We start from the raw sequence: 14,023 nt of genomic DNA on the forward strand, positions 1-14,023 counted from the left end.
AGCAAGAAAGACAAGGTTAAGCAAAAAGGTTGAAGTCTAATCATCCACATCAAACTGTATCAAGAGAAGTCAGAAGCTAAAGGTGATTCATTTCCTTATACATGCATCTTATTTTTTTTCTTCATCTTTAACTTTCTACCAATCCATTTTGGGATACATGGAAAAGACGATCTCTGATAAATACTGCTGTAAATCTATGGTCAAATTTGTGTCCTAGGGACCAAGTAACATTTCCATGGCTCAGATCTGGATTTATCATTGAAAATATTTTTGTTTGTTGTCCTAATACTTTCGGTCAAGAAAAAAAGTCAGAACCAAAGTTTCTAATTTGAGAAATAATGGAAAAAAGTGAAAAAATAAGTTGGTGAAGCATACAGCTCGATGGTTGACCAAGGAGAGAGCAACTCAGCAATATGCAAGGAGATACAAAAGAAGATTTTTCATCATTCTGAAGCAAGGAGAGATAACCAGTGTTTTGAGGTTTATGTTCTGAGAAGAGTTCTCTGAAAAAGTTCATCAACTTGGACAGTGCTTCCTAGTCAAAAGAGTATTCCGCCAGAATGAGGAACTAAATCAGAGGCAAGCAAATCTGGTTCATCACATAGCAAAGAGGCTGTTGAAGCATCAATCTCCTTCATGTTTTACAGAGTGTAATTTTATTTTTAATATTTATCTTTCTATAATTTCTTGAGGTAAAAGGCTGAATGAGAGAGTCATTGAAAGAGCCTAAGAGTGGAAAGAAGCAGAGAGATACACATAAGTGAAAAGTTTAGAGTGATTTTAGATTTCTTTAGGTTGATTATGTGTCTTGTATCTTGTACCAGTGAGGTATCCCTTTCTTAGTTGGGTTAGCACTAAGAGTAAAGAGTTAGGTATTAGCATAACCAAGTCAAGTTAGGTTAGAACTTGAGTGAGAAAGGATTGTGTGAATCCTGAGGAATTGGTGTATGTAATACTTTGACTATAGTGAAAATTCCATCACTGTTGTGGTGGAGACTGGACGTAGGTTACATTGCACAAGGCAACCGAACCAGGATACATGATGGTGTCAGCTTCTCTCTTCCCTACTCTGTTCTATTTGTTGATATTCATGAGACAAAATGAAATTGTCTCATAAAATTTTTGCTGCTAAGTTTAAACAGATTCAAATTGAAAGTTTGTTTTAAAGGGTTAATATCATTCAAGTAAAAGAATGTCATATATTCAACCCCCCTTCTCTAAGCCTTTTACAACCTTCAATTGGTATCAGGAGCTTCGCTCTCAAGAATCGAGCTTCACCGCTTGGAACAAAGGTCCAATGGCGAACAACTTGGGCACAACCACAATTGCCTATACTCTAACTGAAAGTCAGTCGAACAACAGGCCACCCTTCTTCAACGGGAAGAACTATACTTGCTGGAAAGAGAGGATGAGGATCTTTATTCAATCCATTGACTACAACATATGGAAGATTGTTGTAAGCGGTCCCAAGATCCCAACAAAAACAAGTGCTAATGGAGTGGTAACTCCAAAAGAAGAAGCTGAATGGAATGATGATGACAAGAAGAAAATGGAGCTGAATGTTAAAGCCATCAACCTTCTTCACTGTGCTATTATTTTTGAAGAGTACCAAAAGGTGTCTAGATGTAAGATATCCAAAGAAATTTGGGAGAAACTCCAGGTTACACACGAATGCACTAAACAAGTCAAAGAAACGAGAATTAATATACTGCAAAAAGAGTACGAGATGTTTAACATAAAGGATGGAGAAAGCATTGATGAAGTGTTTGAGAGATTCTCAATCATAATCAACAACCTTGATGCTATGGAAACAACCTACTCAGAACAAACCCTAGTGAGAAAACTCCTTAAAAGCCTCATAAAGGAATGGAAAATTACTGCCACTGTCATAGTCGAGAGCAATAACCTAAGCCCTATAACCTATGATGAGTTGAGAGGAAAACTCCTTGCCTATGAAGCCATACACACAAACACAGACTCAAAGAAAAAGGGAATAGCCCTCAAGTCAAAAATAGAATCAAAAGAGAGTGAGTCTAGTGAGGATATTTCAGATGATGAACTTATATTTTTTGTTAGGAGACTTAGAAGAATAATAAAGAACAAAGGCAAATACAAGGGTTCAAGCTCAAAAGATTACAAGAAGGACTTGAGCAATGTGACTTGTCATCATTGCAAGGAGACTGGACATTTTAAGTTCAACTATCCAAAGCTCAAGAAGGAGGACAAATGGAAGAAAGAAAATAAGAGAGTGCTCATGGCATCTTGGGAGGATCTTGAGAATGACTCAAATGAGGAAGAAGACTCTAAAGGTAAAGATAAAATCTGCTTCATGGCTAGTAATGATCATCTTGATGAGATTTGCCTAGCATCCAAGAACAAAAGGGATATGTGGTACTTGGATAGTGAATGCTCAAGGCACATGACTGGAAGGTCAACTTTCTTCATCAAACTAAACAAGTATGATTGAGATTTTGTGACCTTTGGATATGATAGAAAAGGTAAATAGTTGCTTTTGGTAAATGGCTTGAGACACAATCTTTTGAGTATAAATCAACTGTGTGATTTAGGATATTTAGTGACTTTCAAAAGACTTGAATGTTGTGTTGTAAATGAAAAGACCAATGAAGTGCTTTTTATTGCTAAGCATTGTAATAATGTGTAGGGACTTACCCTTGATGAGATAAATTATCAAAATGTAGTTTGTTTTCATTCTAAAGAATTGAAAAGTGGCTATGGCACAAGAGATTGGGTCATACAAGTATGTTTCAAATAAACAAACTTGTCAAGAAAGGTTTAGTAAGAGGTCTTCCTTTGATAAGGTTTGACAAAGACATCACTTGTGATGCTTGCCAAATGGAAAAACAAACAAAAAGTTTATTTAAATCAAAGGAAGACATCTCTACTAAAAGACCACTTGAATTGCTACATATTGATTTATTTGGTCCAACAAGAACTCAAATCTTAGGTGGTAAACATTATGGTTTAGTGATTGTGGATGACTATTCTAGGTTTGGTTGAGTTTTATTTCTTGCACACAAAAATGAAGCCTTTTCGGCCTTTGAAGAGTTTAGCAAAAAAAATCAAAATGAAAAGGATTTAAAGATCTCTTCTATAAGAAGTGATCATGAAACTGAATTTGAAACCAATTATTTGAATCTTTTTGTGAGAAATTTGGAATATCTCACAACTTCTCTTGTCCAAGGACACCACAACAAAATGGTGTTGTGGAAAGAAGAAATAGAAGCATTCAAGAAATGACAAGAGCTATGCTTTGTGAGAGCAATGTTCCGAAATTCCTTTGGGTTGAAGCGGTTAACACAGCTTGCCACATTTTGAATAGAACTATCATAAGAAAATTTTTGAAGAAAATTTCTTATGAACTTTGGAAAGATTACCCTCCAAACTTGAACTACTTGCACATCTTTGGATGTAAATATTTTGTTCTTAATAACAAAAATAATTTAGGTAAATTTGATCAAAAGGCGTATGAGTGCTTATTTGTAGGATATTCCACAACTAATAAAGCATATAGAGTTTATTAAGAATTAGGATTTGGATTAGGGATAGATTTAGCGTTGGGAAGGATAAAATTGTAAAAAAATTGACTAATGATTAATTATTAAAAAATTGACCATAAAGACAAAATTAAAAATGATTTTAAAATTTAATGATATAATTGAATCAAATTATTTTAGGAGTAAAAAATATATTCATCTTAAATATACTATGAAAATATAATTGAATTAACTTGATTTAATTTACATATAAATAATGTAAATCAAATTAATTAGATTCGATTCACATAAAATTACAAACATATATACATATAGCTCAATTCAGTTTAGGACATTAGTGTAATTTTGAATTGGGTTTATTTTATATGTGTAAATTATCCTTATTATCATCATATAATTAAAAACTATTACTTATGGTGATAATTTTTGGAGTCACTTTTTTCGAGTATTTTTTTCAATAAATCAAATATCAAACTCAAATAAATAAAAGGAAAATGATGCAAAGTTCATACAAAAAATATCCAAGATATACAACTACTTCAATCAGCCTTGCATGAAAATTTAATGACAACATCAAATAAAACTTGTTAAGACTCTTGAACCAGTTATTTTCCTTTTGATTAACTCTTGCTTCCACCGTTTGATTATCACCTCTAGAGTTATCTCATTGACATTATCATCAAGAACAAATGACTTACCAGCAGAATTCCACATTGTTGATGTCTATAATCCAAGTGTGGCACAAATCAAAATTAGAAGTCGCCGTATTCTTTATAACAAATCTTTGTCCAAGCTTTTATCCACTATTCTAAGAGTCAGTTTTAAGTTTATCTTTTGGAACTCCCAATTTGACTTATAACTTTCAAACACATTGTTTGTTAATTTTCATATATTCCATATTATAACAAAATAAACAACCACCCATATCTTCTTTTCATGACCATACAATTTTGTTTTTATCTATTCATTGACACTGAACCATGATTTCTCATGTAAACAAATTTGTACATTCCATTCATTTACCATTAACATCTATAGTGCCTATTCCTACTAAAATTTAATAGGAACATTATAAAAAAATTATTTATTCAGTAACATTTTTTTTAAGTCATATATATTTAAAAAGATAATCTCTTCATAAAATAAACTACATTTTTTATTTTTTATAATAATAAAAAAATATAATTATGACATCATTTAAAAAATATTCTTTTAAATATTAAAAAATCACATGTAAAATGTAGAAACTTAAGTGCAGTCGACTTCACGTGAAGTTGATAATGGAGAGCCGTTAGATGATTTGACTGATTTGACTAAATTTTCATCTAAACTCTCAACTATCAATTTCGCGTAAAGTCCACTACACATAAGTTTTCACCTTAAACAATTTTTTGGTGCACTTGAAAGGTATTTCCTTTTTTTTTTCCTTTACTCATACACGCATTGTGCTATTCTAAAAGAAAGCGTTTCACGCCATTCTCCTTCTTCTCCGCTCACCTTCGTTTCCAATCATCGCCGCCGCACTTTACCTTCGTTCACTATCACAGCATCTTATCTTCATTCACCACTCACCCTTGCCGCTCACTCTCGTCGTCTGCGCGCTCACCATCTTCGGTCAAAAACACAAACACGCAAACATACCGGCCACCATCCCCAAATTCGGTGTAAGCATATACATATAACATATTCTCACCTTACCTCATAATCCTAGTTTTTGTGATGTGATTGATCGTAGATTCTTAAGGTAAGTAATGTTTATTTCTGTTAACTGAGTAGTTGAAGAATGCTAGCATTTATGGTGGAAAAATGAAGACTTGTTTGGCTGGTTTAGATTCTAGTACAGTTTTGTCAATGAAAATGTAACATTTTTTTATTTTTAATTAAAATTTATGTTTAGTCGTAGTTTGATTGTGAAATTTTGTTCCAAAGATATTTAAAATGAATTGTAACTTTTAAAGTTATAATTCTGTTTAGGGCATGCAAATTGGAATTTGATCATGTAGTAACATAGAAGATGTGTTGCAGAAGTTTTGATTGAAGTTATTTTATTTTACTTTGATGACCAGGGATATTTAAATTCAAATCGATCTAAATTATGTTTAATTTGATAAAGTTTTTATTTTTTAAAAAGAATTTATAAAAGCTAGCTTTTAAAAGATAACTATTTAAAAAAAAGTAGCATTTATGTTTGGTAAATCAAATTAAAAATGATTTTTAATAAATACAAGTAACAACTATTACGTTAGTAAAATAGTTTTTAAAATTTAAAAATACTATAAAAGATATAAATTTAAGCATTAAATTTAAAAATTAGTTAATATATGAGGTTATATTAAACTTTTAAATTTTGAAAAAAATAAGTCAACTTTAAAAAGCTCCACCTACCACCTTAGTTGCTTTCTAAAGTACCCGATCTTTTATAAGCTGCAAGCACAAGTTCATGGTCATTTTAATTTACCAAACACAAAATGAGACACAAACACCTTTTCGAAAAATTTTACCAAACCAAGCCTTAAACTGCTCATCTAATCTAAATCAAAAACCAACTAAAATTGCATTAATTTGGATTTGATTGTATTATATATATTTCTGCAAACCGCATTGAATGGATTAGGTTTCAGATCTATTTTACAAAACATATTCAATCCAATTCAAATTGCATACACTACTAAAAAACTAGTTATTACAGACGAATATTTCCGACAGATTTTATCCCACGGAAATACAGACGGAATTTGAGAGGGATTTTTTGTCGGAAAACAAAAAAATGAATTAGCATAAATTATAGACGGAAAAAAATCCGTCGATAATTCTGTCGAAAAAATTATTTTTTTTCGTGGGAAATGATTACAGATGGATTTTTCGTCTGTAATTAAATGAACAAAATGATGCAGTTTTATTAAATTATTACAGACGAAAAATTCGTCTGTAATTTAAAATTTTCCATCAGAAATATTAAAATAAAGTTTTGGAAATCACGTTCTTCTCTCCGTTTCAGTTCCCACTTCCACGCCTCTTCACTCATCCCTCTAAATGCTCCATCGGCAGCGCTATCAGCCTTGCACCGCCGTCGCATTGAACCTCCATTGCACTGAACTTCCATCGCACCGAGGCTCTGTCGTACCCCTTCCTGGTTCTTCTCCGTCACACCCCTTCTATCGGCCATGTTCACGTCGCTCCCTTTCGAACCCTAACTGCATTTCTCTCTTCGATCTTGCCTCAGCTATGCGGGTAACCCTAATCTCCTTTCTCTTTCATCGCTGTTTTCTTTCATTCAATTCCATCGCTAACTCTAATTCTATTTCCTATTCTATGATAAGAACTTGTAACAGTTACAGTTCTTTATTTTGTGTACTTATAAACTTGTTTGTGAAATCAAGGTTCTTGAATGCATTGACTAGTTTCATTTTGATTGAATTTTTTGGGGTTTAGGTTTTTATTGATGTAATATTTCTTGTTTCCATGTTTTTACTGAAGATTGATTGGATGAACAAGTTTCTTGAATAGCATTACCTTGATAAGGTATTTATATTTTGAATAAGCTTTGATCATTTTTCAATTTTTGCTTTTTACCTTGGTTGTTTGTTTGTCGTAGTGTATTAATTGTTCTATTATTTAGGCAATTTGCAAGATAGAATTAGTTATACACTATAAACTAAAAGAGTTTTCATTTCAATGGTTAAACTACTTTGACTGTAGTAGGCAGATATAATTTCTCTTCCTCTTTTGAATATTATCCGAATCTGGAAGCTTGGTTCTTTTACTTGTCATAAGAAACATATCAGAGACTCTAGCTAGTTCTCTTTTTTTGCTGCTTTTCAAAGATTCTATCTCTGAATGTGCAAAACAGGACAAGATGGAAAGTAGAGGGAGCAAAGCAAGAAAAATGGGCGTCGATCGAATCGAGAAAGGAAAATGGCTTTGATACAAGATGTATGTGATAATTAATTAGTGAAATAAATTTTCAGTACATAGAGTAAATTAATGTTTTCAAACTTGAGAGGTTGATAAGTTGAAGGGAAAGCTAAGACATGAAGAGAATGTGCATAGTATACTATTTATTTATTGGATTGCTAGTGGATCATCACAATGGGAAGGTACATAGTTCATATCATTGTGTATTTATTTATTGAACTTTTCAATTGATTTTGTCCTGGTTGATGGTATTTTGATTTTCCTTGCAATGGATCAAGTCCTTCAATTTGCTCTTGTCTTACGAGCTCCCTCCGCCGCTCTCGTCTCTGCTTCTTCTCTCCTTGCCGGAGGTTTGTCATCGTCTCTTCTCGTCGCCGTTAGTTCAAGTAGGCCTCCACCTCCTTCTCATCCCTAACCCTAACCCGTCCATTGTGATTCTGTTCTGATTTCATTATCCCTAGCCCTAGCGCTAATCCTGTCCTTTCCCTGTTTTGCTTGAAGTTGAAAATTAAAGAATACGATCCAGGAGAGCTCTTATGTTTGCAAATCAGCTGTTGCTGCTGCAAAAAACAGAGTTTCCAAGTTGGTGTAACACCCTACCACACAGAGCCTTACGCTTAAGTCGTAAAGCAGAGGTGGCAAGGTATTACGACCTCTAAAAGAAAATGATATGTACATAGATATAGTTGGGTGAAATCATATCTAGGAGCCTTGAGGAACAAGCTAAACAAATCGATAAACAAAAAATCGTGACATACTCGCATGGATATTCGTAAAATGGACAGGTAAAATCGAAAGATAACTGAAAAACATATATACATATCAGAGTTCCAAAACTCATATAGCAAGCTCCAGACTCGACCTGCGAAGCTAAGGCCGGCCAGAGTATATAATTATGTATATATACAACCCAAAATAAAACTCAAACCACAAAATAAACCCCTGTATCTCCAAGTCGACCTCTAGGAAGGACAAAACACAAAATATACATGCGGAGATTCTATAAACATATATACATAACCTAAAACAAAATATGACAGTCCAAAAGATAGTTCTTCGCTCGTAAGGAGGATACCTAAACGCTCAACGAGGTGTCTCTCGACCTGCATCTGAAAAATAACAACATAGTATGGGATGAGAACCGGAGGTTCTCAGTATGGTAAAAGTGCCCACATAGTTAATATAAAAGGTCTCGGGAAAGTCAGAGGCATTCCTAGAACTCCGACACTCAAAATCATCCTTAAATAAAATAAACTAAACCAAAAGTTAGGTAAGTTATCTAACGTATTCTAGTTCTGAATGTAACTGTAACTTAATACTTCACTTTCTGTCGCCTCCAATCCTCCAAATCACTGGTGGAACAACCCTCTCCCCTCACACCTTCGTTAAGAGGGGTTTCTCATAAAACATACACATACAGTTCAAGCAAGGAAAATACAGATAGAGAAGCATTTACAGCAAGTAGAACAAGTAGCGGATAAGCAGAATTAAACAGCTAAGCAAACCAAAACAATGCACACTCAAGCAAACAAACAAATGCATATAATGTATGCCTGTCCTATGGCTGATGAGTCTCATCTGTCGGTTATACAGCCAACCCGACAAGTCCTGGTAGTTAATCATTGGACAGTCCCTCTGTGCGCGCATCCCCAAGCTCAATAATATTCCATGGAGTCAAACTCCAAGCTCAAATATAATATTCCATGGAGTCACACTCCAAGCTCAATAGTATAGTATTCCATGGAGTTAAACTCCAAGCTCAATAATATTCAATATTCATATTTATATGCATGCCCATGGGGGAATCCGGGGAGTTAAAGTGTCCGGTCACATCTTGCGACAGAGGGTCAACAAATAGTCTCAAATACACAAGCCACATAATAATCTCTTTCCCTTTTAAAAATATTACCTCAAATCAAAACTCCAATTATTAAAAAAACTTTGGCAATATCTCCTCTAAGACTCAAATTTCTGCCACCCTTCAAGGGTCCCAACTATCAAACCAAACACCTCTCAGTCACTCAAATCATTTCCAGTAACAAATTATTTCATAATCAAACAAAAACCAATATTAAATCTTTTTTCAAATCGACCAACTTCAACAGCAAATTATTGACAACAGCTAAACCTCACATTTTATACCATATACACAATCCATCAATTATTCATTCATTTCATTCATATCTTAAGGTCTTCTAGCCTAAGTTTTCACGTGACATTAAATATTAACTACGAGAAACCAAAATCATACCTTCGTACGGAATCAAAATATTTAAAGCTCTGGAGAAGCTTTCTGACCGAGCTATCGAAGAAGAAAACGTCCAGAATCGTCTTTGCCTCCTAAAACTCCCGTTGGCCAAATCCAAAGAAAAGAGGAGCTACGTCATTGTCAACTTTCACTAATCAAAAATGGTGCCAACGTGTAGAGGAGGAGGTTACGAATACTTTCACCAAATTAGATTTTTTATTAGAGTTACGGATTACAAGAAATCGAAGCCGGAAGTTTTGTGGAATTTACGGTTTGTTACGTTCTTCTCTCTCCCGTTTTCTTTTTCTTTTTTTTTTCTCTCCCGCATATGCTCATCATATACATATATATGCATGCTTAATTAGTAAGCTGTTAAGTTGCCTTAGGCTTTTTTTTTTATTATTTTATATATATATATATATATATATATGCACAATGATAATGATAATATATATCTAACTTAATGAAAAATGTAAACCGCCTTTGATTTTCATGCTTCATAATTAGTAATAGTAACGATCATACTAGAAATAGTAATGATGATCATGTAATAATAATAATAATAATAAACATAATAATAGTAATGCAATGAATATAATATATATAAACTTATAATGCAATTTAATACTTACTATAATTATATACAATGTTAATAATAATAATAATAATAATGATAATAATAATAATAATAATAATAATAATAATAATATGAATTTAATTAAATTTAAATTATTATAAAATTAGTTCATTACTGATAATAAAAATAATTTCTAAAAGTAAAAAAAAAACTCTAATTTATGAAATAAATTATAACTTATTTATATTTATATTTTTAAAACTGAGGGTCACTACATTCTACCCACCTTACAAAAATTTTTGCCCTCGAAAATTGATATAAAATAGAAAAGATTCATACTAACGTAACTTCCCTTCTTAAACATGTCAAAGAAAAACAGAAAAATTTGACATGCTTTGTTTGTAAATCCATAATATTCTTATGGCTTAAAAGTCTACGCAAAACGGAAGGTACAAGATAAACTCGATGCAGAAAGGTTATAAGACAGGTTGGTATTAGAACGACGAGTTTATCTCTTCTTATACTTGCTTCATCTAGCTCTCAAGTTCTGCTGATTCTAATAGTGTCATTATACGTAATACTATCGAAACTGGTTCAGCCTCTGACACTAAATCTATCACAACTTACTCTTTCTCTTGACACCTAACAGATTATCAATTATGGGTTCAATCTATGTCATGTCTCTTCCTCATAACTTACCATCTCTGGGTTCAGGTAATTGTCCTGCACAACTCTCAACATTTCCAGTCCCATATGTATAACTTAAGTTGTATACTCATAATAGTTCGACGCACTACTACTGTGCCACTCTTATTGTTATCCTCCAAGAATTTAGTCACTTTTCTAGGCTGACCACTATCGTTTTGTCTCACCATTCGGAGGTCTTTAGTCGATCGCTCAGTTGAAAATCACAAGGCTCACAACTCGGTAATGTACTACAATGAATGCTACGTGTTATTTACTATGCAAGGCAGTCGGAAATTTCGATTATCAGTTCGTGATTACCTCTAATCGGAGTATCTGCGCTTCCAGCACCATCCGCTGTCATAGTGAACACGCGTCCCTGATGTTGTGCCTTTCCAGCTTCTTGATTCTTCTTCTTTTCTGGACAATTCCAAGACAAATGCCCAGCTTCACCACAGTAAAAGCATACACCTAAACCAGCCCTGCACGGAGTATTCGGGTGGTACTTTCCACACCTCCTACAAGTTAAATCATTTGGTGGGGTTTGAGCTTGCTTTCCTTTGCCTCTTCCCTGGCTGTTATTATTACTGAATCTCTGGAAGTTATTCTGACCCAAATGTGGTTGTGGGGTGTAACCGCCTCGCTTAAAATATTGTCCTCTAGGGGTGAAGTTCCTTCCCTAATCTCACCTAATAAAATTTCGCTGATCACTCTTATCTGATGTCGCCTTTCTCAGACAATCTTCAGCAACTCTACTTTTGTTTACCAGTTCCGAAAACACTCTGATCTCCATTGGTGCAACGAAGCTCAGAATATCACTTCGAAGACCTCCCTCATACTTAATACATTTCCACTCAGCAAAATCTTCAGGCGCACCTTGACAGATACGAGAAAAGCAACATAACTCCTCAAACCTGCTAGTATACTTAGTAACAGTCATCTGTCCCTGCTTTAACTGCATCAGTTCAAGTTCCTTGGCATTTCTGACTGAATTAGGAAAGTATTTCTTATAGAACTCTGTTCGGAAAACCTGTCAAGGAATCACAGCGCCATCTGGCTGCAGGATACGTTGTGTCCCCTGCCACCAATACTGAGCCTCACCCTGCAACTGATAAGTTCCAAACTCAACCCATTGCTCCTCAGGAACTTGCTGAGCCTGCAGTGCCCGTTCCATAGCCTGAATCCAATTGTCTGCATCAGTGGGATTTGAGGTTCCCCTGAAGGTCAGAGGGTGAACTTTCAGAAATATAGCAAGTGTCATGGGACCGTCCTCATCATTATTGTTTCTGTAATTACCCTGGTTTATCTGATTACCCAGTGCCTCGGCTGTCGCCTGCATAGCCGCAGCCATATTTTCCAGGGTAGCCATGAAGTTTACTGGATCATTCCCTGCCGGGCCAGGAGTAACGGTGCCTATCCTACCTCTACCTCGCCCGCGACCGCATCCGTGAGTCGACATCTGGTCCCTTCACACACCAAACAAGTGATATTAAGTTGATCAGTCTCAATATCGCAAGTCTAATGCTTCAAGTTCCAAATGCATGCTCATGAACATTTATGCCACATATATCAATCAGATATCCTAATAGCACATACACACACCCAGAGTATGCCCAGAAGCATAATCAGTTCATCCCTCAGGCTCTATAGGAACGAACTGCTCTGATACCATAATGTAACACCCTACCACACAGAGCCTTACGCTTAAGTCGTAAAGCAGAGGTGGCAAGGTATTACGACCTCTAAAAGAAAATGATATGTACATAGATATAGTTGGGTGAAATCATATCTAGGAGCCTTGAGGAACAAGCTAAACAAATCAATAAACAGAAAATCGTGACACACTCGCATGGATATTCGTAAAATGGACAGGTAATATCGAAAGATAACTGAAAAACATATATACATATCAGAGTTCCAAAACTCAGATAGCAAGCTCCAGACTCGACCTGCGAAGCTAAGGCCGGCCAGAGTATATAATTATGTATATATACAACCCAAAATAAAACTCAAACCACAAAATAAACCCCTGTATCTCCAAGTCGACCTCTAGGAGGGACAAAACACAAAATATACATGCGGAGATTCTATAAACATATATACATAGCCTAAAATAAAATATGATGGTCCAAAAGATAGTTCTTCGCTCGTAAGGAGGATACCCAAACGCTCAACGAGGTGTCTCTCAACCTGCATCTGAAAAACAACAACATAGTATGGGATGAGAACCGGAGATTCTCAGTATGGTAAAAGTGCTCACATAGTTAATATAAAAGATCTCGGGAAAGTCAGAGGCATTCCTAGAACTCCGACACTCAAAATCATCCTTAAATAAAATAAACTAAACCAAAAATTAGGTAAGTTATCTAACGTATTCTAGTTCTGAATGTAACTTTAACTTAATACTTCACTTTCTATCGCCTCCAATCCTCCGAATCACTGGTGGAACAACCCTCTCCCCTCACACCTTCGTCAAGAGGGATTTCTCAGAAAACATACACATACAGTTCAAGCATGAAAAACACAGATAGAGAAGCATTTACAACAAGTAGAACAAGTAGCGGATAAGCAGAATTAAACAGCTAAGCAAACCAAAACAAATGCATATGATGTATGCCTGTCCTATGGCTGATGAGTCTCATCTGTCGGTTATACAGCCAACTCGACAAGTCCTGGTAGTTAATCATTGGACAGTCCCTCTGTGCGCGCATCCCCAAGCTCAATAATATTCCATGGAGTTAAACTCCAAGCTCAATAATATTCAATATTCATATTTATATGCATGCCTATGGGGGAATCCGGGGAGTTAAAGTGCCCGGTCACATTCGGATTTGGATCCTCTAAAATTTGAATTTCACTTTAGAGAGTAAAGTGTGATCTTTTACCCTTGAATAGTTTTTCTTTTATATTTATTTTTGGTCCCACCTATGGAATAAATGGTGAGAGATCACACTTTATTCTCTAAAATGAAATTCAAACTTTAGAGGATCTAAACACGTTATTTTTTATGTACATGTATCATGATTATTGTTATGATTATATTTTATTATTGTAAAATACGATTAGCCTTCAAAATATATAATA

At 34.6% G+C, this 14,023-nt stretch overlaps 1 protein-coding gene across 1 annotated transcript; it reads right to left on the reverse strand.

Annotated features, from left to right (window-relative positions):
* Window positions 1-11,216: 11,216 nt before the first annotated feature.
* Window positions 11,217-12,398, reverse strand: LOC130945995 (uncharacterized). The gene is made up of 3 exons (XM_057874676.1): window positions 12,008-12,398; window positions 11,706-11,926; window positions 11,217-11,618 (listed from the first exon to the last, which is right to left on the reverse strand). Exons 1-3 carry the CDS (start codon window positions 12,396-12,398, stop codon window positions 11,217-11,219), a joined length of 1,014 nt encoding a protein of 337 aa, XP_057730659.1.
* Between the last annotated feature and the right edge of the window lie 1,625 nt (window positions 12,399-14,023).

Source organism: Arachis stenosperma, chromosome 8 (assembly GCF_014773155.1).
Source record: "Arachis stenosperma cultivar V10309 chromosome 8, arast.V10309.gnm1.PFL2, whole genome shotgun sequence".
In the NCBI taxonomy this organism is placed as follows: Eukaryota; Viridiplantae; Streptophyta; class Magnoliopsida; order Fabales; family Fabaceae; genus Arachis; species Arachis stenosperma.

What these genes read in the sequence shown, in the direction of transcription:
- LOC130945995 (XM_057874676.1), bottom strand. Translation starts at nt 12,398, where the DNA reads ATGTCGACTCACGGATGCGGTCGCGGGCGAGGTAGAGGTAGGATAGGC. An exon ending in TTGGTGGCAGGGGACACAAC is followed by an intron (nt 11,927 to 12,007) that starts GTATCCTGCAGC and finishes TTCCTAATTCAG; the next exon opens with TCAGAAATGCCAAGGAACTT. An exon ending in TCAGAGTGTTTTCGGAACTG is followed by an intron (nt 11,619 to 11,705) that starts GTAAACAAAAGT and finishes AGGTGAGATTAG; the next exon opens with GGAAGGAACTTCACCCCTAG.